This window comes from Podarcis tiliguerta (assembly GCF_965153285.1).
Source record: "Podarcis tiliguerta genome assembly, chromosome: 4".
NCBI lineage: Eukaryota > Metazoa > Chordata > Lepidosauria > Squamata > Lacertidae > Podarcis > Podarcis tiliguerta.
The window spans coordinates 15,808,030-15,835,214 of record NC_139537.1 but is presented as its reverse complement, the minus strand read 5'-3'; the positions used below and the strand labels follow the sequence as shown (position 1 = coordinate 15,835,214).

The following is a 27,185-nucleotide window of genomic DNA, read 5'->3' as shown; positions in this document are numbered from 1 at the left end:
CAGGAGATACCTGTCTTCTTGTACAGTGGTACCTCAGGTTACATACGCTTCAGGTTACAGACTCCACTAACCCAGAAATAGTGCTTCAGGTTAAGAACTTTGCTTCAGGATGAGAACAGAAATCATGCTCTGGCGGCAGCAGGAGGCCCCATTAGCTAAAGTGGTGCTTCAGGTCAAGAACAGTTTCAGGTTAAGTACGGACCTCCGGAACGAATTAAGTACTTAACCTGAGGTACCACTGTAATAGACTTGAAAGCAAGAAATTGACCAGTAACAGCAGGCAAATAGCCTCATTGTAAGAGATTACTTGATCATTTGATAATCCACATGCAGGTTAGAAAAGTCTCCTATAAGTTTCCAAAGCTTATGTGTTAGACATTATCTGTCTGAAATTACCTCTATTCAGTGCTCCCCCCCCCCATTTTTTTATTTAGGGGTACTCTCATTAAACCCTCGCTTCCGTCTGAGACTCAGGAAACACCATGACAGGAAATGAGGCTGCCATCAGTAGATAGCAATGGAACTGATGATTCACCATGCTAGAGAAGAAACTAAAATTTTAATTTTTTTTAGTTTCTTCTGTTAGATTCACCAAATGTTTAGGAGTATGCGTACCCCTGAGTCCCCCCAGGAAAAAAAGCACTGCCTATATTTTCTTACCTCATACCAGAGTATTGTTAAAATTCTATTGTCTGTCTTCCAGTGTCTGATGAAGTTTGGGCTGCCTGTTCTTTCAATATTGTATTCAGTCAGGCTTATGGGATTTTGTTGTTGTTGTTCTTTTACTAATAACTGCTTTTAATGAGGTAAATAAAGTGGAAGTGGTGGCTTCATCCTGTTCAGTTTCTTCCATCTAACTGAGCCTCTGTGTTATGTCTCAAAAGTTGGTGATGCTGCTTCAATTGCTGAGTTTATCCGGGATCTCGAACAGCAAGGGAATCTTCCTCATTTAGAAGCTTTCTCCCGGATTACCACTTCTGTTTCTCTGATTTCTTTTTTTTTTTTTTTTAAAAATTTTATTAAAGTTTTCAATATATTACAAAAACTAGAAACAATAAAGAAGAATAAAAAGAAAAAGAAAATACAAAATAGAAACAATTAAAAATAAATCAGTCTTTCCACATCTTATCTTTCATTTACTTGTTTCCCTGACCTCCTCGCACCTCCCTTTCTTGCATTCCAGTTCAATTGGTTAATTCAGCAAATCCTTTCCCTCTTTAATTTTATCTTAATCTTTTATCTTAATATATTATAGCTTTAAATTATCACCTGTTAACAATCCATTTTTACATACTCCTTAACATTGCTGCTAAAAAAATCCCACTTAACTTCAATCCAGCATCATTCTAACATTCATTAATTTTACAGTGTTTCTGTAAGTAGTCTTTAAATTTCTTCCAATCTTCTTCCGCTGACTCTTTTCCCTGGTCTCGGACTGTTTCTCTGATTTCTTTCATGAGTTTGGTTATTGCTCCCGTTATGTATTCCAGATTACGGAAAGATATGGAGTTCTCTCAAAATGTGTTGCCATCACAGTTAATATTTATTGACAGCAAAGGGGGAGGGGAACTTATGACCTTCCAGATATGTTGGGACTTCAGTTCCCATCATCCTTGGCTGCACTGGCAGGGGCTGATGGGAGTTGCAGTCCAGCAATTTTTGGAGTGACACAGCTTCCCCTTCCCTGCTTCACAGGATAGAATGCATATACCACTTAGGTCTTTAGATGCGTAAACTCAGCATCTGAAACTAAGAGGGTTGGCAAAGTAAATCATGAGACCTTGGCTCAGGGAGTAAGGTCAGTCTTGGAAAGGTGGAACAAAATTAAACATGTCCCAAGAGGACAAAATTTATGCCATTTAAAATGACCGTCCTCTCTGAGTTACAGTTTTTTGTTTGTATCGTTGTTTTTACTTGTTGATCTTTCTGAACTGGAAAGTTGGCAGAAAATGATAGACAATTTTATATGGCAAGGCAAATAGCCCAGAGTGGAAGGTAAAGAGTGTATCAAAATACAGTGGTACCTCGCAAGACGAATGCCTCGCAAGACGAAAAACTTGCAAGACGAAAGAGTTTTTTGTTTTTTGCGTTGCTTCGCAAGACGAATTTCCCTATGGGCTTGCTTTGCAAGACGAAAACGTCTTGCGCCTTTTTCTTAAAACCGTCAATGCATTCCTATGGGAAACCGTCAATGCATTTCCTATGGGAAACCGTGCTTCGCAAGACGAAAAATTCACAAGACGAAAAAACTCGCAGAACGAATTAATTTCGTCTTGCTAGGCACCACTGTAAATAAAGCAAAATAGCAGAAAGTGCTGCATAGAGAATAAGAGAAATTGCTTAGACATGGCATAACTTACTTGGGGAGCAGAATTTGGATAATAATAATAATAATTATTTATATCCCACCCTCCCCAGCCGAAGCCGGGCTCAGAGCGGCTAACAATAATAAAAGTAACACGGCATTCTAAAATCATTCCATTTTAAAATCAATTCAAAATCAAATTAATGGCAACCATTGGGCTAGAGTTCTGTGAGGATTACCAGAGGAGCGGATCAGACTGTGCCCTGGCCAAAGGCCTGGTGGAACAGCTCTGTCTTGCAGGCCCTGTGGAAAGATATCAAGTCCCGCAGGGCCCTAGTCTCCTGTGACAGAGCGTTCTACCAGATCGGGGCCGCAGCCGAAAAAGCCCTGGCTCAGGTTGAGGCCAGCCTAACCTCCCTGTGGCCTGGGACTTCCAAGATGTTTTTGATTAGCCAGGGTGCAACCCTCTGCCCCCTTCAAATGCAAAATATAGAAAGGTCTTCTTATGCATAACACGTTGAGACTGTTCAGAAGCTTGCAAGATCTGTTTTGGAGCCCAGTGATAGAGCAGGACTTTAAATTGATGCTCTTTGCTTGGTCCCCATCTGCACTACACATGTAAAGCAGTATTTTACCACTTTAACTCTCATGGCTTCCCCGAAATAATCCTGTGGACTGTAGTTTGCTAAGACTCCTATGAGACTCCTATTACCCTCGAGGAGCCTGGAAAGGGTAGTTGGTTGTGAAACCATTGAGGGAACTGCTTGCTTGGACCTCTTCCATCTCTGTGGGCCTTGGAAGCCGATTCACCTGCTCTTATCCCCTCTCTTGTTTCTGCCAGGCCACATTGCTTAGCAAAGCTTCACTGTTGGAATAAGAGGTGCCAGAGCTTAAATGCTGAATTTGTGCCTTTCAACTGACTGCTTCCGTTTACAGGACTTGGCACAGCCTTATGACGTGGCTTCAGGCTTAAATTGGCTTTCTTAAATCTCCTCCTTATTTTGAAATGTATACAGTGGTGCCTCGCAAGACGAAAAGAATCCATTCCGCGAGTCTCTTCGTCTTGCGGTTTTTTCATCTTGCGAAGCAAGCCCATTAGCGGATTAGCGCTATTAGCGCTATTAGCAGTTTAAGGGCTATTAACGGCTATTAAAGGTTTAAGGGATTAGCGGATTAGCTGCTAAAAGGTTATTAGCAGCTTAGTGCTTTAGAAAAAGGGGTTGGGGAGCGAAAAAAACCCCTCAAGAATCGCAAGACATTTTCGTCTTGCGAAGCAAGCCCATAGAGAAATTCGTCCTGCGAAGCACCTCTGAAAACGGAAAACCCTTTCGTCTAGCGGGTTTTCCGTCTTGCGAGGCATTCGTCTTGCGGGGCACCACTGTATAGGGGGGCTCTGGGGGTATGTGTGTGCTGTCACTGCAGAGTGATGGGCGGAGGTTACTTGCTGACCTTAACCTTGTAAATGTCATGACAATGACTTGAGGGAGTATCGATGGTCGGAGCTGACAGCAGTGTTGCAGTCTTGTCAGCCCTCTTTAATTCTTTGCATGCAAATTATAAGAGGGGAAGGAGGAAGGGTGGGGCGGGAAACTAGGAAAACAAAAGATTTTAATGCAATATATTCCAGCCGTACTTGGAAATTATTCTTATATTTGCACCCTTTTATTTGGGGCTGTTCCTGACACCTGACAGTATCTTGCTTAATATTTTTGACAGCTAATAATAATAATAATAATAATAGATTATTTATACCCCTCCCATCTGGCTGGGTTTCCCCAGCCACTCTGGGCGGCTCCTAACAGAATATTAAAAACATGATAAAACATGAAACATTAAAAACTTCCCTAAACAGGGCTGCCTTCAGATGTCTTCTAAAAGTCAGATAGTTGCCTGATCAACAGTCAAGTGGCACTGCTGCTGCCCTTGAAGAATACTACCTCAATCTGCAGGTCGCGAAAGTGGTATATTTTAAACGCCCTCTGTAAGTAGAAAAGTAGCAAGCAAGGATTGATCTTCAATTTTTGCTGTTTTCTAACTCCATATCTTTGAGCTGGATTGAATAAGTTCAGGGGGCCTTATGAAGACCACCCCTCCCCAAAGCATGTAATAGCTAACTTTCACCGTAAATGATTCCCAGCAAAGAGCTATTCCTAGATATTCATATGGGTTAGGTTTCCAGAAAGCGCTAGCCTGCCTGCGAAATTTGCACGGTGTTCGTTCTGCACAGGTGAAGTCTGGCAGATTATCTTTGTAAAGCACTATGTAGGAATAAAGGTAAAGGTACCCCTGCCCGTACGGGCCAGTCTTGACAGACTCTAGGGTTGTGCGCCCATCTCACTCAAAGAAGCCAAGGGCCAGCGCTGTCCGAAGACACTTCCGGGTCACGTGGCCAGCGTGACATCGCTGCTCTGGCAAGCCAGAGCCGCACACGGAAACGCCGTTTACCTTCCCTCTAGTAAGCGGTCCCTATTTATCTACTTGCACCCGGGGGTGCTTTCGAACTGCTAGGTTGGCAGGCGCTGGGACCGAACAACGGGAGCGCACCCCGCCGCGGGGATTTGAACCGCCGACCTTTCGATCGGCAAACCCTAGGCACTGAGGCTTTAACCCACAGCGCCACCCGCGTCCTTGTTCCTATTTTCTGAATTTGTGCTGAGATACACTTTTAACATTCCTAAAGGCAGCTCCTTCCTGCTGAAAGGAACTCGGTTGATCTTTGCATTCTGTTTAAAAGTGAATGTTTGCAATTCCCTGCCCCTGCTCCCTGTGCGGTGTTCTAGATAATGATGAGCTAAGCAAAAGGAAAATGTTTAATTTCTTTTAGATGTGAACCTTCTTTGAATCGGATGCCTCCCAAAGTTTCATTTTTTAAAAAAAAAATGGGGATATCTCTGCTTTTCAGAGAGAACACGTTATTTTGTAGAAAGCAAACAAGCGCTGGATTTGTTGAGTGGCTGCTAGATTACTTTTTTCTTCTTCCTTCCCTGTCTTTTAAAGAACAGGATTATCATCTTCAAAATGCCACTGACTTGGATCTTGACAGATGATGCAAACAGTCTTATTAATGCTTAGAGTTAAAAGCAAGCGGCCACTTGTCAGAGTTCCCTCCCCTTTTTGGACAGCTTTATATTTTATCCCTGCAAACGACTCTCTTTTCTCTACAATCGTCTTTTATTGGTGCCCTAAGATCAGGGTAGGAGGCTTTCCACTGACAACTAATCTCATGTTACCTGATATCCACCAATATGTTCTTGGTCTTTTGAGTCTGGTGGTATATTATCTGATGAGCCATGAGAGAGAGAGAGAGAGAGAGAGAGAGAGAGAGAGATGGGGGTGAGATTTCCCAAGTGGCCTAGTTCACACATAACGCTAAACCATAGTTCACTGAACTAGTTTATATTATGTGTCCCGTCTGCCTGGCAGCTTAACTATGGTTTCTTCACTTTCAACAGATTGAAACAATGGTTTGTTGGTTAATAATAATAATAATAATAATAATAATTTATTATTTGTACCCCGCCATTTGTTTCCCCAGCCACTCTGGGCGGCTTCCACAGAGACCAAAAATACACTAAAATATCACACATTAAAAACTTCCCAGAACAGGTATAAATAACTGTAAATATGAAAAGAGACAAAGTACCGTATTTTTCGCCCTATAGGACGCAGCGTCCCATAAGGGGCATCTAGTTTTTTGGGGGGAAATAAAGGGGGGGAAATTATTTTTCCCCCAGGTGCGGGGCTGGGGTGGGGGAAGCCCGAGCTTCCCCCGACCCCAGCCCCCAGAACAGGCAACTCTCCGCAAGCCACGGGAGCCCACGCCGGGCTCCCACGGCTTGCGGAGAGTTGCCTGCATGCTGAAGCCTGGGTGCGCTGAGCTCAGTGTGCCCAGACTTCGCGCAGCTCTCCGCAAAGCCCGGGAGCCCGGTTCTCAAAACGTGTAGCAAGAAACATTAAACAAAAAAGCTCTTCTTTGATCATTCATTCTTGCCTACCTTTTCTCTCTCCCCCTTTCTCTTTCTTTTTAAATTTTTTTTATTGATTTTAACATATAAATTATAAAATGTACCACAAAACTTATCACTTATACAATCTTTTTAGACTTCCATCAGCACCTCTGATCCACCGTTTTAACCACTTCTTATGCATTTCTTAACGTTATATTGCCTTTACATCTCTTAACAAATCATCCTTCCCCTTCTCCAATTTTGCAATACTTCCAATAATACGCCTCACAAAACTTCTTGCAGACCTACAAACGTCTTCTGATCTTCACAAATACTTTTCAAGAGCCAGTGTGGTGTAGTGGTTAAGAGCGGTAGTCTTGTAATCTGGGGAACCGGGTTCGATTCCCCACTCTTCCACATGCAGCTGCTGGGTGACCCTGGGCCAGTCACACTTCTCTGAAGTCTCTCAGCCCCACTCACCTCACAGAGTGTTTGTTGTGGGGGAGGAAGGGAAAGGAGAATGTTAGCCGCTTTGAGACTCCTGAAGGGGAGTGAAAGGCGGGATATCAAATCAAACTCTTCTTCTTCTTCTTCTTCTTCTTCTTCTTCTTCTTCTTCTTCTTCTTCTTCTTCAAGTAGTTCGTAAATTTACTCCAGTCTCCATGAATTTCTGGTCCCGCCGGTTTCGAATCTTTTCTGTTAGTTTATCTAGTTCTGCATAGCCCATTAACTTCATTCTCCATTCTTCAATCGTCGGTAATTCTTCTTGCTTCCATTTTTGGGCCAGTAATATTCTTGCTGCTGTTATTGCATATAAAAAGAGCTTACATTCCTCCCCTTTTCTCTTTCTCAGGTCCTTCCCCTCCAGAATAGGATGAAAGAAGTTGACCGCTTCCCATTGGCCCTCAACATTGGCATGGCGGTTGTGATGACCTTGTACGTCTCCTTGGCCACCCTGGGGTATATGTGCTTTGGGGACGAAATCAAAGGCAGCATCACTCTGAACCTGCCGCATGCGTGGTAAGCGGAGACATAGCTTTGCAGAACTCGTGTCCTTTGGGGATCTTAATTCGCCTCCCCCTTCTGAATGCTAATCTGAGTGCTACCCATCACTGTGTAAAAACTGCATTGGGAAGATGATGAGTAGGAAGGTGAGCGGTGGCAGGGGAATATAAGGGCAAGGTCAAGTTTTCAACCTCGGGATTTGATCAGTGTAGACAACTGTGTTATGGCATAACTAGGACCTGTAATTACCTGAGGGAAGAGCTTGTTAAAGGGTCTGCCTGCTGAATCATAGTTTTAATGTGATTCAGGAATCTTAGAATCATAGAGTTGGAAGAGACCACAAGGGTCATCGAGTGGCTCTATAAAAGAGATTAGTTTTGTAGGGCAGGGGAACAGACTGCAGTCTTGCCAGAAACAACTTGTTTCTCCTCCCTGCTAGACCCATCAGAGCCTTGGTACGCGGGTGGCGCTGTGGGTTAAACTACAGAGCCTAGGACTTGCTGATCAGAAGGTCGGCGGTTCGAATCCCTGCGATGGGGTGAGCTCCCCTTGCTCAGTCCCTGCTCCTGCCAACCTAGCAGTTCGAAAGCACGTCAGAGTGCAAGTAGATAAATAGGTACCACTCAGGCGGGAAGGTAAGCAGCGTTTCTGTGCGCTGCTCTGGTTCGCCAGAAGCGGCTTAGTCATGCTGGCCACATGACCTGGAAGCTGTACGCCGGCTCCCTTGGCCAATAAAGTGAGATGGGCGCCGCAACCCCAGAGTGGGCCACGACTGGACCTAATGGTCAGAGGTCCCTTTGCCTTTTCCTTTACCCATCAGAGCCAGCTGCCCTTAGAATGACAAAACAGAAGGTGTTCAGTGCCAGAACTGAGCTGAGCTCACAGTTCTTTCATGCAGAAGTCCTCTCTCCATTTCAGCGTCCTAATCCAGGTAGGGAAAGTCAACTTGCTTGAAGCTGCTGGGAGTTGGAAACCCTTGCCCATATGGCTCAGGGATCTGCCATTTGATCCTAATCCACCTGCTACCCAGTCCTGCTGTAGAATGAAAGGCAAGGAAGGAAGGAAGGTGCAGAGGTAAGTATTGTTCTTTCTTTGCCAGCAATGGGCAGAGACTCGCTTTACTTTGCTGCCATCCCAGGCCATAGTCTGATGGCATATGAGGCAGCCCAACGTCCTGAAGCTAAGCAGGTCAAGGCCTGGTTGGCGTCTGGATGGGTGACCACCTAGGAACCCCACGTACTTACTTATTTTTACTCATTTGTAATGAAAACTCAAAGCAGTTTTCCAAAAAGAATAAAATTGCTAGGGAAAAACAACTACAGTATTTAAAAGATCCAGAAGATCAGTGCTGGTGATCACATATGTACCAAAATCACAGCAAAAAAATAAATTTGATCTTCAGGGGTTTTGCAGAAATGTATTTGTACTACTGCTTAACTATGCAGTTTTCTGGGTTTGGGAGTGCAGTTTAATTGACTAATGCTCTGAATATTCAATCTATTGCCCTTCTAGTATAAAAGAAGGGAAGCTGGAAACTAAGGTTAACAGGGATGCTCAAACCTTGTTTGTCCTAATGCTACACCTAGTTTTTCATCACTCAATAAAGTTTTTGTCAAATAAATAAATAAATAAATAAATGATCCAGAAGAATAATTAAAATCGTTGAAAAGCTGCAAACCTGATTTAAAACACGTGCCAACATTCTATGTGTTTGGATAGGATTGCCTGAACAAGAATGTTTTCCTCATGCACCTTGAGTTCCATGATGGAAGGAAGGCCGGATATGAAAGTATTAGGTCCTGTCAGGTTGATTAACCCATGGGGCTACTTGAATTGGTAATTTCTGGCTGTGGCTTTGAGTCTAGCATAGCTGCATAAGTTGTGTCAGGGATGAGGGCGAGCTGGATGGTCCATCTGCCCCCACAAATAATGGAAATTCAGATAGGAAACACATGTTTATTTAATTTTCTGAACCAAGGTTGGAGACATATTTCACTCCAGGAAGTTAAGCTTATAAACCCTCAAGCAGGCTACAGTTGGTCCTAATGCAGAATACAGAGAGAGTCCCTACATATAAAAAATGGATTAGCAGTGAGACCTACAAATATGAAAATCTACTTGTAATGTACTTTAGAGAACACACACTATAACGCTCCCAAACAACTGGCTATAGCTCTGTTTTGACTGCTAAGTCTTTTTCAGATATGTCCCAATCAGTCTCAAGTCCTCAGGAAAGGTATTCTGAAGAAACTTTTTTGTGGGGGGTGGGTGGGATGTGTCCAAATAATTCTTCTTTGTGCATCAGTGGCTGATAAGATGCCTTTTCACAGAGTAGTTTTCTTTTTGTTGGAAGGCTGTTCTCTGCAAACCACTCTGTTGTTGTGTCCCATATTATCCAGTATTTGATGTTGATATAACAGCTGTAAACTTAGCCAGGAGTTAATGGGCCTAGCATTCGATTAATTTCAGCGGGACTACTCTGAGTTAGCTGAATGCCACCCAGCGTGTTTGCATTGCTCCAGGTGAGAGTTGGGGAGGAAATGATTGGGTCTCATGCTATTTATGTTTCGGTTTTGTATGTGGTTATTGGTTGCTAAGGGACGCGGGTGGCGCTGTGGGTAAAACCTCAGTGCCTAGGACTTGCTGATCGCAAGGTCGGCGGTTCGAATCCCCGCGGCGGGGTGAGCTCCCGCCGTTCGGTCCCAGCTCCTGCCCACCTAGCAGTTCGAAAGCACCCCTAAGTGCAAGTAGATAAATAGGGACCGCTTTATAGCGGGAAGATAAACGGCGTTTCCGTGTGCGGCGCTGGTGCTGGCTCGCCAGAGCAGCTTTGTCACGCTGGCTACGTGACCTGGAAGTGTCTTCGGACAGCGCCGGCTCCCGGCCTCTTGAGCGAGATGAGTGCGCAACCCTAGACCCGGTCACGACTGGCCCTGACGGGCAGGGGTACCTTTACCTTTACCTTTTATTGGTTGCTAAGTGTTCTGTTGAAGTGAGAATTGAGTGGCTGGTTGCAAGGAGAATATGGTCGTTGAATGAGTGGGTATGACAGTAAGATTATTGAGTTCCTGATTTGTGTTATCTGCATGTCAGGATGCTTTTTTGTGTGTCATTCACGTTCATTAATTTCATTGGGTCTACTTTGAGTTTTAACGCAGTAGAATACCACCTCTATTGTATTCTATCAATGCATTCTTGTTTTTAGTTTACATATGTACATCGTTCAGAGATTCATTTCTTACTTAAAAAAGCTTGCATGCAAGCAGCTATTAAATCAGGAGTCAATTTTAATTTAATACTTCTTAAAATAGTTTCCGAATATGGAGACATTTTTCTCCTGAATGCTTTTTAGTGCCGGAAATATGCTTACTCTGTTAGAATGGAGAGTTTTGCTCGAAGTCAGCTTGTACCGTCATCAGCTTTGAAGTCTTTGTGAAGTTACTTCTTTTTCAGGTTAAGAATCCTAATGAGCTTTCTTCTCCTTCTGCATCATCTTCTCTGTCCCCTTACAATATCTACTGCAAACGACCTTGGATCTACCTTTGCCCTGTGACAGGGGTGGCCCAAGATGTTTTGCTACCTGAGGCAAAATGGCCTGCTGCCGCATGACGCTCTCCTCGAGGAAAAGCCCTCGCAAAGTCTCAACTCCTGGCTGTGAGGCTTTGCGAAGGCTCAGCGAGAGGCGACATGTTCCCCAGAGCTTTGCCACCAGTCCCACACTGCCGTGAGGGGTGGCAAACCTGGCCAATGAAATACTGTGCTTCTCTTCCACTACCACAGTCCTTACCTTGGTTGCTTCTGTAGCGGATGGGTGCTGCCCCTTGAATTTCTGCCGCCTGAGGCAGCTGCTTCATCGCACCTCATGGATGGGCTGGTTTTGCCTAGGGCTATCTATACATGTGCCATGGTTGTCTAGTCCATCTGATTTTTGTTTGCCCTGTTGCAACAATCTGCCTAGTTCTGTGCTGTACCCAGGGCCAGATATAGGTTTGATGAGGCCCTAATCTACTAAAGGTAAAGGGGCCCTTTATATGTCCAGGTGTCCTTTGTCAACAACAAATTGCCGCTGTTTTTGTGTTGAATATATGCTATATGGTAATTTATGGACCTAATAGGTATCTAAAGCCATTTGCACATGTTGCCATGCAGCCAGTCCATGCAGAATGTAGGCACCCTATATATAGAAATGAGCAAACCAGTGATATTTTAGGGAGCAGGCTAGCAGGCGGGGCCCATGACTTACATCATAGGAGCCTGTTGTTGTTGTTTAGTTGTTTAATCGTGTTGGACTCTTCGTGACCCCATGGACCAGAGCACACTCTCTTAATTCGTTCCGGAGGTCCATTCTTAACCTGAAACTGTTCTTAACCTGAGGTACCACTTTAGCTAATGGGGCCTCCCACTGCTACCACGCCGCCACCATGTGATTTCTGTTCTCATCCTGAAGCAAAGTTCTTAACCCGAGGTACTATTTCTGGGTTAGTGGAGGCTGCAGCCTGAAGCTTCTGTAACCTGAAGCCTCGGTAACCTGAGGTACCACTGTACATGCCTGGGTACGCTTGCTAGACCACAAAAGTTCTTAGCAGCCGGTGAAAACAATACCTTGAAGGCAGGAACCTTCCTAATACCAATGGGCAGGGAGTTCCAAAGTGTAAAAATAAGAATAATTTATATGTCACCCATCTGACTGGGTTGCCCCACCCACTCTCAGCGTCTTCCAACACATTAAAACACTAAAAGATTGATTTCTTGTGAGTGCAAATGAGTATTATGTGGCATTTGTAAAAGTGCCAGTTGCACAGTTCATAGTGGTCAAATGGGCAGATTTGTAGTGTGGTGATCCTTCAAGTAAATGCCTGGGCAAGTGCTTAGACTATTCTTTGTGAAATTACACCTTTTCCTTGAAGCAGACTTGTTCATCGTATCCTTCTGACCAGTGTGAGTTTTGTCCAAACGTGTGGCTTTCTCTCCTCCTCCAACAGGTTGTACCATATGGTCAAGATTCTCTACTCTTTTGGGATTTTCATTACCTATTCGATTCAGTTCTACGTCCCGGCTGAGATCCTCATTCCGGCAGTTGCTTCCCGAGTGCAGCAGAAGCTGAAGCTGTTCTGCGAGATGGCGGTCAGGGTGCTCTTGGTCTGCTCAACCTGTAAGTACAAGGCTATGTGCAAGGCAGACCTCCCCAACTTTGTGTCTTCCAGATGTGTTGGACCTCAGTTCCCATCAGCCCTGGTTGATGCTGGTCGGAATTGCAGTCCAGAACATCTGGAGGGTCCTAGGTTGCAGAAGGCAGCTGTGAAGCTAACTTTTTGGGTTTCCCTTGACAAAGCAGTATCTTGGGCAGTGAGGAAAGGGTTCACTGGGGCCTGGTGAATTTAGGATTTACCGTATTTTTCGCTCTATAAGACGCACCAGACCACAAGACGCACCTAGTTTTTGGAGGAGGAAAACAAGAAAAATCTGAATCTCAGAAGCCAGAACAGCAAGAGGGTTCGCTGTGCAGTGAAAGCAGCGATCCCTCTTGCTGTTCTGGCTTCTGGGATAGCTGCGCAGCCTGCATTTGCTCCATAAGACGCACACACATTTCCCCTTACTTTTTAGGAGGGGAAAAGGTGAGTCTTATAGAGCAAAAAATACGGTAAATTGCATTTACTGATATTTGACCCCCCTCCATAAAGTAGCCAAATGCCCACATATATCCTATGAAAACAGACACATCAAGGAACGTATCTGGATTCATGTGATTTGCTGTTATCTTTTGGCCGTTGAGATGTTTCCATTGCATGCAATGTTTGCAGCGTGCCGTTATAATGTAGTCTGACTCTGAGCTTAAAGCTAATTCAGTCTTAAACCCACCTTGCAGCTTTGTGGATGTGTGTACTATATCCATGTGATCTGGATTCAGTTTTCATTTTTTATAAAGGTATAATGAAACACCAGTACCCCATAGTTTGCAATAATTATATATCGATAGATGCACAATAAAAACCACATTTAAAAAAAAATTAAAACAGATCACTAGCTCATGTGGGGCTCTTCAAGGAGAGCCTTGTGTAGAGTTCATTTCACTGGTTCAGTCTGGAAGATTCCAGTGTGTGGATCTGCTGTGGCTAAGCTTTCCCCATCCTCGAAGGCCCATCAGGATTGATAAAACTAAGATGCTCAGCTGACTCTTGAGAGTCCCATGGACTGCAAGAAGATCAAACGTATCCATTCTTAAGGAAATCAGCCCTCAGTGCTCACTGGAAGGACAGATCGTGAAGCTGAGGCTCCAATACTTTGGCCACCTCATGAGAAGAGAAGACTCCCTGGAAAAGACCCTGATGTTGGGAAAGATGGAGGGCACAAGGAGAAGGGGACGACAGAGGACGAGATGGTTGGATGGTGTTCTTGAAGCTACCAGCATGAGTTTGACCAAACTGCGGGAGGCAGTGGAGGACAGAAGTGCCTGGCGTGCTCTGGTCCATGGGGTCACGAAGAGTCGGACACGACTAAACAACAACAACAACAAGATGCTCAGCTCAAACAAGAGAGAGAGAGAGATGTGATAATTCGTAGGAATTCTACAACGGCTCTTTTGCTGTTCCTCTTGTTGCTCATCTGATGGTGCCGTGTTAAATAAGATAAAGGCTCGATCGTGACTTCTGTTCTTGCAGCTGGGCATTTGCACAGTCATGAAGCCCTTTGAAGAAGAGGTGCCGGTCAAGTATCTTTCCACTTTGCATTCAAACTGTTCTGGTTTCTGCGCAGCTTAACTCGATTATGCTGTGTGCATTTGTGTCAAGATGATTTTCTAGGGAGACGTGATTGGATTCGGCATGGGAGGAGGGAAGCTTTTACCTGCTGCGTAGGCTGCCAGATACACCCAGATGCGTCAGCAGCCTCTCCGAACCATCAGTGATGCAACCAAAGTTCAGGCGTGACGTACGAGCCTCGCCTTGCGCTGCCCTTTTTTCCCCCTTCCAAAAGGAACGAAGGAAGATCAAGGGCAGTTAATGCATAATCCATACATTCTGCCCAAGGCCTTCACACTGGTGTAAATGGGAAGGGAGCCAAATTTTATTTATTACTCATTTAATTTATCAGTTGCCCATTGCTGGCAATTCTCCGGGTTGTGGGTAAGGGTGAACAGCAACGTTATAAACCGTAAGTGCATAAAATGCAGCTGGAACGCAGGAAACCCTGCAGCTATAAGATCAAACAAACTGGGTTCGTTAGAGCAAGAGAAAATTAAAAAAAACACCAAGGGACAGCACAGAAGCTAAACCCATTGCAAAGCTAAAATAATGTTGGACCCGTAGCACAGTAAAAAGCTCTGTGTCTGGTGCCAGAAATACACCAGTCAGAGCCAGGTGGTCTTCTCTGGAGAAGACATTCCATAACTGAGGGGCCACCACCGAAAAGGCCCGAACTCTTAGCCAGCCACCATTCCTCATTTGGTACTTGGGATAGGGACTCAGGCAGTGATCTTACAGCACAGGAAAGGGCAGAGGTGACACTGAGCAGTCTAAACTGAATTGTGAACTGCGGAACTTATGGCCAAAGTAACTGAGCAGTATCCAGCTAAGTCGTTCCATCAGCAAAAGGATTACTGCTTGTGCAGTAGAACTCTCCGCCCTCGCTCCCTGTTTGTGCCCCACCCTCCTCAGAGCATTGGGGTATCCCTTGGAATAGATTATGTGGAATGTGGAGGGTTTTTTTTTTGCTGTGCTGGCAGTAATCCTTGCGCTGATGGAGTGAGTGAGTTGGATGCTGCCTTGAGTTGACGTTGTGGAAGATAGGCAGGATGCAAATGTGATAAGTAAACCGAGAGATTTATTGTTTCAGAAATGGAGATGCGGGAAAATGTTCGAGACTCCCTGCCCCCCCCTAAAAATCCCCACCACCACCATGAATCATTCACATAAAGTATGCAAAACTTAACTTCAATTGTACTCCCACCATCTCTTTATTTAATGCTTCTTGAGAGTACTGAGTTTGGTAATTCTCTGTGCGGTTCTTATGAATGTTGCAAATATGCTCCGAGCCGGGGGTGGGGTGGGGGGAACTATCTGAAAAGTATTCTGATAGAATTTGTGCATGTTCAGGAAGCAGGTGTAAAATTATTTTTGTAATTGTTCTGGGTTTTTATACTAATATTTTGATCTTATCGGTTGAATTGTGGATTGTTCTATATTCCAGTTTTTATTTGAACTGTAGCGGATTCTCCTTCGTTGGGGGTTTTTAAGCAGAGGCCAGGTGGCCGTCTGTCAGGGATGCTTTAGTTGGGATTCCTGCATTGCAGGGGGTTGGACTAGATGACCCTCAGGGTCCCTTCCAACATTACAATTTTGCGATTTATTTATTTGGAGGTAGTTGTGATGCACGCTTCACCCAAGGTTATCAGAGTGGCACAAAACAGACCTTAAGATGACAATTAACAATTAAGAAAAAAAATTAAACAGCATCCCTTTAGTAACTGGCTGGCATCTATCTGTCTCTTTTTTTTTAAAAAAATATAATTTTTATTCAGTTTACAAGTAAGACAAATTAATACAATTCAAACAATTTATAAAACCATTCTCTCATTTTTTGACTTCCCTCAACTTGGCTGGTACTCCTTCCCTTCTCAATTTTCCACACATTTCTTGGTTCATATCTACTTCTTAAATTAAATCTGCTTTCAAGCCATAATTTTAACCTTCATTTTTACAAAGCTTCTCTGAACGTTACAAGCGTTATTTGTTTTTCACTTAAATCATGCATATATTCTGAGAATTTTTCCCATGGCACTGTCTTGGAGGACAATGGAAGAATGCGCCTTTGGAGTAAAGTCAAACCGTTGGAGAGTTACAGCTCCTGCTGTTGCTGTAGAGACTGATGTGGGAGAGACATGTTTTGTTGCAGCAGGGGAAGATGAAGGCATCCACTTGTGCTGCTGCAGGTGGACCAGGGCTCTGCTCCCACGGATCATTTCTCCTCTGGTCACTGCTGACCTGACTGCATGTCTGCAGGGATTCCCAGTCATCTGCAAGGGATTCCCACACGGCAGGGTTGATGTTAGTAGTCTTCATGTCACGTTTGCAGAAATCCTTGTAGCACGGAGTAGGTCCGCTGTCATGAACACAACAGCCCCAAACCAAAAAGGACAGCCTGAGATAGAAGGCAGGCAGGCAGAAGGAGAACAGGGAGACTTGCAGATTTCTCAGACAGCTGGAACCAGTGGGCTGACGTCTTGTCCTCCCTCTGAAGCTGGCAGGAATGAGACTTGGCAGCTCAGGAAAGGCGGGCTGGATGAGAGCCACCTCTTTGAGGAATCACAGTCACTCACGGCACCAGGGAGGGAGAGCATTTCCTCACCGGAAGAGGAGGTAGCTGAACCCATCAGTCCTAGGACTAGACAAATGGGAAAAGTCCAAGACAGAAGATGACCCCCGAAACGTAAGGGTAGGAGGTTCAGGATATTCTGCAGTAGCCGGAAGGATTCTTCAGAGGGGTCAACTTGATTGTGATGGATGCTCACAGAGAGCGGTCGGAGGCTAATTGCTTGTGTGCAATAAATCTTCTGTTAATTACCTCTTGTGTGCTGTTTTCTCAAGCTGGCAGCCGGCAAGCTCCTGACATCTACCAATGGGCCTGGTGCCTGAAGCCAGCTCCCTGTAGAGCACGTCTTTGGGTATCCTGCCATCTTCCATTCTGTGGACATGACCAAGCCAGTGTAGAGGTTGCTGAGACAGGAGTGTGAACGTGCAGGGAATGTGGGCTTGGGGGAGAGCACCTCTTTGTTTCGGACTCGTGTATTGCCATGTGATGCTCAAAATCTTCCTGACACGGCACATGTGGAATGTGTTGAGTTGACGCTTCTGATGGGAGTAAGTTGCCCCTATCTTACTACCATAAAGCAGCATGCTCAACGTGCAAGCCTGGTAGACCTTCCTCTTGGTATTGGACGTTAGCGTTACATTTCCTTTTGGAGAGGCGAGCCATTGCCATAGTCGCCTTGCCAACACGCTTCTCCAGCTCAGCATCGATGGAGAGGTTACTTGTTATGGTGGAACCCAGGTAGACAAAATCATCTACCACCAGCTTGTGATCACCAATGCTGATGTGCGGAGTGCTGGCAACATCTCCTGACCCATGTTGTTGGTGTTTTTCTGGCTGATGGTAAGGCCAAACTTCATGCACACTTGGGCAAATCAATATAGTAATAATCACAGATAAATCATGCAACAGAAGAGGAATTAAAGTATCGCCATATGCTTCACCCCTCGCCAAAACTCTGGACGGAGAGGTACATCTTTACCTGTTGTCCGATGCAAAATAATTTAGGGACAATGCACTCCTTGAATGTCATCTGAAAATAGTTGGGATATTCCTGGAAAACATATATACAGTAGTTTTCTTTATTAATGCGTTGCCTTGGCTAGAATGTTGAATGATTGAGCTGCAATGTACTCCCCTCAAAAAAGGACTCAAGGGGCACAGGAAAAATCAAAGTCATCATTCGAATTATAACTTAAAAGAACTCTAATACAGGGCCCTGTTCTTAAGATAAACATACTCTGTTTTATAGTTTGCTGCTCCTTGCTTATGAATTATTCACCTTTTACAATATGTCTTATTAGATAACATAGTGCTGTGGTGTTGTGTGTGATACTGCTAGAACAATCCTGGTTTTCCGCTAATAAAGGGCAGACACTGTGACCGGTTTCTTCATACCCGCTTGCTGAGTCTGTCTGGTTGTAGATAAAAGTGATGGCTCAGTTTTGCACATCACAGTAAACCATAGTTAATGCTTTACTTTGAACGCAGAAGTCATTCCCTAAGTGTGAGCAGCAGCAAACTTTGATTCTTGGCTTACCGGTTGTCATTTCTTTGACCCGCTCAAGGTAAACCATAAACTAGGGTTTGATGTGACCTGCGGTTTACTGTGGCGTGTGAACACAGCCCCTCTATGACTGTTGTGCAGAGAAAATGTGGCAGCTAGATTTGGCTGGCTTGCTTTCTTTTTTCAAAAGAGGGTATACAGCACAGGTTGAATGAATGAGAAAACTTCTGTGTTTGGGTAGAAACTATCAAATACGACAAGTGGCAATAACAAATACATTGGGTTTCCTATTCTAGTGCCTGAGGTTGCTATCAATCCCTAAGTCTTAAGTTTCACAATCTTGCAAAAACAATTCTGTTTCCTTAGACTTGTCTCCCCCCCAAACTCCCAATGTACAGAGTTTCTTTCTACATAAAAACCGAAGACACTGCTTCAGCCTTATGTTCCATATGGTGTGTGAATGTGTGTGTGTGTGTGCGCGTGCACACACACACACACACACACACTCTTTCTCAAACATTGCATGCATTTTGCAGCTGTAGGATAACTTGGTTAACATTGCATGTCCTTCTTTTCATTTGCCTGGTTTAGTTTTATCCTGAACCCTGACACTGTTGGGTTTTGTTTTTTTGCACAGTGGTGATGCTTCTGGCATTCCCTTCAGTCTGTTAATTCAGGCTGCCATGTTGCAATTCTGTTGACGGTGCCCTTGCTTCTTCCCTCAGCATGGCGTTACCGCCCATGACATTGGCGAGGGGCAACTGCGCCGTTGATCAGAAAACATTCCTGCATTTTGTTTCCTTTTCATTTAATGAAATATATATTACCACTTGATTTTAATAAAACCTCTTAAGTGGGTATTATCACGCATGGCAGCATGATTTTTTCAAGGCGCAGTCCAGCAATTCTCCTATCTGTTGTGTCGTGCGTCCCAGTGCGTAGTTTAGGAATCACCGCCATGGAGCCTTTTAGTATACAGTAAGAGCTGCCTCAGTGGGACGCGGGTGGCACTGTGGGTTAAACCACAGAGCCTAGGACTTCCCAATCAGAAGGTTGGCAGTTCGAATCCCTGCAACGGGGTGAGCTCCGGTTGCTCGGTCCCTGCTCCTGCCAACCTAGCAGTTCGAAAGCACGTCAAAGTGCAAGTAGATAAATAGGTACCGCTACGGCGGGAAGGTAAATGGCGTTTCCATGCGCGGCTCTAGTTCGCCAGAAGTGGCTTAGTCATGCTGGCCACATGACCCGGAAGCTGTACGCCGGCTCCTTGGCCAATAAAGTGAGATGAGCTCCGCAACCCCAGAGTCGGTCACGGCTGGACCTAATGGTCAGGGGTCCCTTTACCTTTACCTTTAAGAGCTGCCTCTAGCACCACAGTTTTATTCAAAGGAGAAAATACCTGTGAAAGTAAATCGGAATCTACCTGAATGTATAAACTGCAGTGTTTAAACTCTGAAAAGAGATGTTGGATTTCAAGGAAACCCAGGGGACTTGCTGTCATATTTAAAAGCTTTGCAGGTTAAATGAATCCACTGAGAATTCTACTCTGGACATTTCGTTTACATACTCTATTTCTGCCACTTATTACTATTACTATTATTTATTCAACTTGGCCTTTATTGTAGAAAGCTGTTACAGATCTGAATACTGGATGAAATTAAAACCTGGTATATAATTGTGTAGCTTTAATTTAGAGCAGCGAGGAATTCTGAAATGTGAATTTAGCAAGGCATTCTGAATAGACTGGATTTTTTAAAAAAATTAAAATTATTTATGCTTTTCAGATTGTACATTTCACTAATTTTACAATCATTTTAACATTTCAAAACTTGACTTCCTTCCCCCTCTTTCTGTAAATATTCAATAAACCATTTCCATTCTTTCATAAAAAGTTTCTTGTCTTGATTTCTTATTTTTCCGGTAAGTTTTGCCATTTCTTCATATTCCATAAGTTTTTGTATCCATTCTTCCTTTACTGAGACATCTGCTTCTTTCCATTTTGGGGCAAGTTACATTTTTAAAAAAAATAATATTTATTACTTTTTGAACAATTTAAACACTACAAAACAAAACAAAAACAATAAAAGCAATAAAATACAACACAAAAACACTTCATAACACTAACACATTAAACTAACAAAACCAAACAAAAACAATTTAAAACACTCAGTTTCAATATCTTATCTTTCATTCACTTATTTCACCGACCTCCTCACACCTCCCTTTTTGTATTCCACTTCTATCAATTATTTCAGCAATTCCTTTCCATCTTCCTCTGTTTTCTATCCTATAATTATCTTAACACATTCTAACCTTATTTTACCTATAATATTCTATTGATCTATTTATACTTAAATCCTTATAACATTTCTGCTAAAGCCGGGGCAAGTTACATTCTTGCCCCTGTAGTAGCATACATGAATAAGTTTCTATACAGTTTAGGTAGTTCTGTCCCTATAATTCCCAAAAGAAAAGCTGCTGGGTTTTTTATATATATTTTATTTTACAAAAGTTATTTTAAACATCCTTTTCAATTCATTATATATCATTTCCCAGTAAGCTTTAACCTTACTACAAGACCACCACATATGATAAAAAGAACCTTCTTTCTCTTTACATTTCCAACACTTATTTGATTGAGATTTATACACTTTTGCCAATTTACTTCGTGTTAGATACCATCAATATATCATTTTTATATAATTCTCTCTTAGACCATAACATTCTGTAATTTTTATATTCATATTCCACAATTGTTCCCATGCGACCGTGTCTACTTTATGACCAATATCTATTGCCCAGTGTATCACTGAGGATTTTACTTGCTCATCCTTTGTCTCCCATTCCAATAATATTTTATACCTTTTAGACAGCACTTTTACATTACATTCCAACAGGTCTCTCTCCAGTTGAATTTCTTTTGATACTCTTACGGCTTCCTTCATATGCTTTTCCAACGCCATTGGGAAACGCCTCAGCTGTTAAGGAGAATCCTTAGCTCCCCCAGCTAATTAGTCAATTGGTTTAATATGCATTTCTGGATTATCAATCCCTCTTTATGATACTGAAGGAAGTGTGCTGATTTGCAGGTTAACCACAAAGGATGTTGTTCATCACCGTCGTAAATACTCTCCTTCATTCTGTATTAACATTCACACTGTGTAGAATCAAAACAGCTTTTCCTCCCAGCTAAATAACTTAGCTCTTAATTCACAGGCCCACTGATAATTTATCAGTGTTCAGTTAACATGTTGGTTGACCAAAGCTCAATCTCCTACACTGTCCCCAGGATTTAACTCTCTGGAGTTGCATCCCGATTACAGTGGTACCTCAGGTTAAGTACTTAATTCGTTCCAGAGGTCCGTTCTTAACCTGAAACTGTTCTTAACCTGAAGCACCACTTTAGCTAATGGGGCCTCCTGCTGCTGCTGCGCCGCCGGAGCCCGATTTCTGTTCTTATCCTGAAGCAAAGTTCTTAACCTGAAGCACTATTTCTGGGTTAGCAGAGTGTGTAACCTGAAGCGTATGTAACCTGAGGTACCACTGTATGCATTCTGTTGCTTGTAAGTCTCTTCCTTTAAACAACCACTTGCTCAGCCTACTTACGGGTAAAGAAAACTCCAATTATTATTGCAGAAGAGGCCACATGTGTCCTGCATGCAGTAGGTCTCAAGTTGTGGAACTGGCTTGACAGATGACGAGAGCAGACTATTGTTTTGTGCCAGGAATATTATGGCAGTAGAGAAATGATTGATCACCGATTAGTGCAGGTTGGCAGGCTACATTTGGAACATTTTAGTTTCTTAGAGCGCCATTCAGTTTCTCTAAACAATTTTATGTGTAAGTGAACTCTTAAAAAAAGAAAAAGACAGAGCTTTTTTTTACTTGCATTAATTACAGGTTTTGCCAGGTCCTCTGTTTCCCCCCAGTGATGCTCCCAAAAATTATTTCAATACATTATGGTTGTTTTCTGTCAGTTTGGAGCCCTCTTGGGCAAAAGGTGTGAAACCTATAGCCCCAAAATGGATATTGCGGTTTTTGGCTATTTCCTCCATAATTAAGGTGCTTTTTCAGTGAAATAACCAGAGAGGCTGATAATTTTATTAGGGTCATAGGTTATCAAAAGCAACAACAATAGGCGACTGCATTTGTTCACCCCAAATGGGAACAAGCACCCCATTTTTAGATGCCTAGACCATAGACTAATAAGGCTGCTGTTTTCCCCTGCTTACAACACTTTTATTTTCCAGTCAGCTAAGAGAGAAACAGAACATTCTGCTCCCCCTGCAGACAACATAGCAATTTTTACCCTCTGTGGAAGGGAATAAGTTCACCAGCAGCAGGAAAAAAAGGCCAAATCAGGGTACTTGGGTGGGTGATGAGGGTTTAATCATTCTCCCTTTCTCTCTGTTTGCTGACAGAATATCAGTCTTGAAACTCAAATCTATTGATGACGAAGAAGAAGAAAAAAACAAACCCTGTGCAGCTTGTAAATTACCGTATTTTTCGCTCTATAGGACGCACTTTTTCCCCTTCAAAAATGAAGGGGAAATGTGTGTGCGTCCTATGGAGCGAAGACGCCATAGCCCCGCGACCCTCTCCCGGCTGGAGAGGTGACGCGCGGCTATGTCAGGAGCCTCTTTAGCCGTGTGCCACCTCTTCAGCTGGGAGAGCGTGTGCGGGGCTAAAGAAGCCATAGCCCCGCGACCCTCTCCCAGCTGGAGAAGTGACGTGCGACTATGGCAGCAGCCTCTCCGCTGCGCCTTTCCGCTGCTCCCTGACCTGCTCTTTGGGGCTGGTGGTGGGCTTCCCCCCGCCAGCCCCAAAGAGCAGGTCGAAAGGAACCTGAAGCCTGGAGAGCAAGAGGGGTCGGTGTGCACTGACCCCTCTCGCTCTCCAGGCTTCCAAGGTAGCCGCCTGAGCGCACATTAAACGGCACCTTGTTTTAGAGCGGGAAAACAAGAGGGGAAAATTCTCCCTCTCTCTGCGCAGCACCTCCTGCCGCTTCGCTGAAGGGGCGCTGGGCAGAGAGGGGGAGATTTTTTTTTTCTTGTTCTCCCCCCTCTAAAACAAGGTGTGTCCTATTTTCCGGTGCGTCCTATGGTGCGAAAAATACGGTAGGTAACAATTCGATTAAAGGAAAATTTGCAAAAGTCAGTTCAGTTATGAACTGCCTTCTAAAAGAAACCCACTGTTTCCTGCCTATTTGGTAATGGAGGATATTTGGATCCTGAGCCATTTTAGGGTGGTGCAAACCACTGCTAATATCTCGAATCGGGCTTGGTGGCACACGGTTCTGGAGCTACCAAGGGTGTTTCTTAATGTGCCTCTTAGGGAACTGTGTTTCTGAACACTTACGCACATGGTTTACAAAGCTGAGCATGAGTTCTGGGGCTCAGCACTTTTCTTTCACCCCTCTTCTATCATCTGTGATGACATCCACATTTGTTTTTCTGGTTCGTTGGCCAGTATTAAGCCAGTGTTCTCTGGTTCGTATAGTAAAAGCTATGGTTTTCCCAGTAGTGATGTATGGAAGTGAAAGCTGGACCAAAAAGAAGGCTGAAGGAGGAGTAATAATAATAATAATAATAATAATAATAATAATAATAATAATAATAATTTATTATTTGTACCCCGCCCATCTGGCTGGGTTTCCCCAGCCACTCTGGGCGGCTTCCAACAAAGATGAAAAATACATTAAAATGTCACATATTTAAAACTTCCCTGAACAGGGCTGCCTTCAGATGTCTTCTGAATGTCAGGTAGTTGTTTATCGCTTTGACATCTGATGGGAGGGCGTTCCTGATCTTGGCTTCACAATCCATGATTTATGAAGCCAGGAACAATTATGCAAACCGCATCGAGGAAACCAATTGCTTTTGTCCAACCAGTTGATCATTAAAGTATATATTTATTGTAACAAACTTTAATTCTATAGAAATACCTCCCCATTGTTTGACAGGTTAGTTGACCAAATCCTTTTTGACTGGTTAGATTCCGAACGGTGGGTTTTGCATCCTTACTTTCCACCCATGAATTTAATCAGAATAAGGAGATCATATCACTGTTGTTTGCCCTTCTTTGTATGTCACATGACACACATTCCTAGATGTAAGGATGTTTACTCTGAGGAACTTTGCTGCAAAACTTGGGGCAGGGGGAGTGACTGATTAAAAGCCATTTGGAAACTGGAAGTGCCATTATCCCTTAGTGGAGTCGTGGAAATGTAACAATGGCGTTTTCGAATTCATCAAATCATTCCTCCCAACCAATCTCTGGCAGAATGCTAATGACAAAATAATTGTCAAGGCTCTAATAAACGTAATTTAGATTTTGTGTCTGAATGAAAATGAATATTGAATCTACACTTTGATCGTCTTTGCATCTTTGGTAAGCTGTGCTCTTGCTAAGCTGAGAAAATGTGCGATGATTGCAGTGAGCTCAGAAATTATTTTCCCTTGTTTGAAATAGGCCTTATTTTTAATTCAAAAAAAAGGGAAGGGAAGAAACTTCAAGGAAATAATGGATTCGTAAGCATGATGATGATAGCAGACAATGAACTGGGGGCTTGGAAATTACTTGACAGATAAAGCTTGACAGACCAATTGCTTGCCGTCAGACATCTATGCCTGATTCAGAAGATGACTACTATGTAGGTCTCTGGTGTTGTCATGGAACCACAAATAAGCAGCAGCAGTGTGTTTGTGTTTTTGTGTACATGAGAGAACTACAAACTCCAGAAGTCTTGGAATCTTGGAATACCCTCCTTTTTCCAAGCTAAAGGCTAGAGCATTTTGGGCTTTTAAGGTTGTATTTATCAATGTATTAATTTTCAACCATCATGCAATTCCAGAGTATCTAATATATATATATATATATGTGTGTGTGTGTGTGTATATATATATATATATATATATATATATATATATATTACTGTATATATATATATATATTACTGTGGGTAGACATAGTTTATGAAACTATGAATGGTGAGAGTACATCTCTCCTGTGATTCTACAGTATATCAGTAGTTTTCCATTTTATCTACAGAAACTTGTTGTGGCATTTATTTAGTGCAACATGAGCCGGCGCTATTTTCCAACTTGCATTTTTTTGTTTTGTTTTATAAATTCCTTTTCTGAAAGCTACCTTGGTGGGTTAAATGTTTCAAAAATAAATGGGGTGTGCCAAAAACACATTGAGTCCAGTGTCGTCTTCTGGCAGTGACCAGTCAGAAACCCATAAATAGGTACTGAATGCTCCCCTGCTCCGCCCCCCATACTTGTGGCTCCAAGCAACTGGTGGTATCCATTGTGAATTTGTGTCATTCTAATCTGCTACAGTATTGTAACTTTTGCATGTTTTAAAATACAGTCATACCTTGGATCCCGAACACCCTGAAACTCGTCTGTTTTGGCTCCTGAACGCCACCAACCCGGTGATAGTTCTGGTTTGTGAACATTCTTTTGGAACCCAAACATCCAACAGGGCTTCTGCAGCTTCCGATTGGAAGCTCCTGCAGCCAATCAGAAGTTGCGGTTTGGTTTTCGAACGTTTTGGAAGTCAAACGGATATCAGGAACTGATGTCCGTTTGACTTCCAAGCTACGACTGTACAGTTTTGAATTTTGTGGTTTTGTCTCTTTGTTAACCTTTTTTTTGAGGTTGTTGTTGTTTTTCAATCCAGCAGTATATACATTTTATGAAATAAATAAATAACGCTCTTTTAAAGACATCTACGTTAGTGGCCATCATTGCATGCAATTGGAAGAAATTCTGCACTTGAACAATGTGCTACGTCAATAAACTTTTGTCCTTAATCTTCTGACATTCAGCTTTATTGTTTGTTCCCGAGTTCTTGTACATATTATGAGACAGGGAGAAAAGCCTTCACGTCTTCCCTTTCCCCCCACACCTTGCATAATTTTAAACATCTCAATCATGGCTGCACTTAACACGCCTTTTCTCTAAGCTAAGACACCCCAAATACTGACTGGCTTTCCTGCACCTTTTCCAAGTCCACAATATCCTTTTTAATACCCAGAATGGTGCACAGTATTACAAGTCTGGTCTCACCATAGATTTGCATAATGGCAATGTGGGGTGCGGGTGGCACTGTGGGTTAAACCACAGAGCCTAGGACTTGCCGATCAGAAGGTCGGCGGTTCGAATCCCCATGACGGGGTGAGCTCCCGTTGCTCGGTCCCTGCTCTTGCCAACCTAGCAGTTCGAAAGCACGAAGTGCAAGTAGATAAATAGGTACCACTCCGGCGGGAAGGTAAACGGCGTTTCCGTGCGCTGCTCTGGTTCTCCAGAAGCGGCTTAGTCATGCTGGCCACATGACCCGGAAGCTGTACGCCGGCTCCCTCTGCCAATAAAGCGAGATGAGCGCCGCATCCCCAGAGTCGGTCACGACTGGACCTAATGGTCAGGGGTTGCTTTACTTTTAATACGATACGGGCAGTTTTCTGTTCATTCCATTTCCTAATGATCCATAGCATGGATTTTGCCTTTTGCACAGCCATTGCACACTGGGTCAACATTTTCATCAAACTGTGCACTATGACCTGCCCCCCCCCCCCGGTCTCTCTTTCCTGGTCAGATGCTCCCGGTTCAGACCCCCTGAGCGAATATGTGAAATTATGAATTCTTGTGCCCCAAATTTTCATCCCTTTACATTTGTTTACATCAAATCAACTCCACTACACATGCATTCTTGCTCTCTCTTCTCCCCCCTCCACCTCCTTTATTTCCTTAATTAATATTAAATGTGCAGCCCAAGTTCTTTAATTCTCTTTCTCTTTAAAAATCTAAATACAGTGGTGCCCCGCAAGACGAATGCCTCACAAGACGTAAAACCCGCTAGACGAAAGGGTTTTCCGTTTTGGAGGTGCTTCGCAAAACGAATTTCCTATGGGCTTGCTTCGCAAGACGAAAATGTCTTGCGAGTTCCTGCGATTTTTTTCCGCTCCCCACCCCCTTTTTCTAAGCCGCTAAACCGCTAATAGCCTTTTAGCAGCTAATCCGCTAATCCCTTAAGCCTTTAATAGCAGCTAGTAGCCGCTAAACCGCTAATAGCGCTAATCCGCTAATCCGCTAATGGGGTTGCTTCGCAAGACGAA

The 27,185-nt window shown here is 43.5% G+C and overlaps 1 protein-coding gene across 4 annotated transcripts in view; it reads left to right on the top strand.

Annotated features, from left to right (window-relative positions):
• Nucleotides 1–27,185, top strand: part of SLC36A4 (solute carrier family 36 member 4) — a 113,267-nt gene that overhangs the window by 40,447 nt on the left and 45,635 nt on the right. For all 4 annotated transcript variants that reach the window (XM_083436589.1, XM_083436588.1, XM_083436590.1 and 1 more), the window contains exons 9-10: nt 7,106–7,272; nt 12,240–12,409. In XM_083436589.1, the coding sequence (XP_083292715.1) occupies nt 7,106–7,272; nt 12,240–12,409 (337 nt within the window). The remainder of the gene's footprint in view (nt 1–7,105; nt 7,273–12,239; nt 12,410–27,185) is intronic.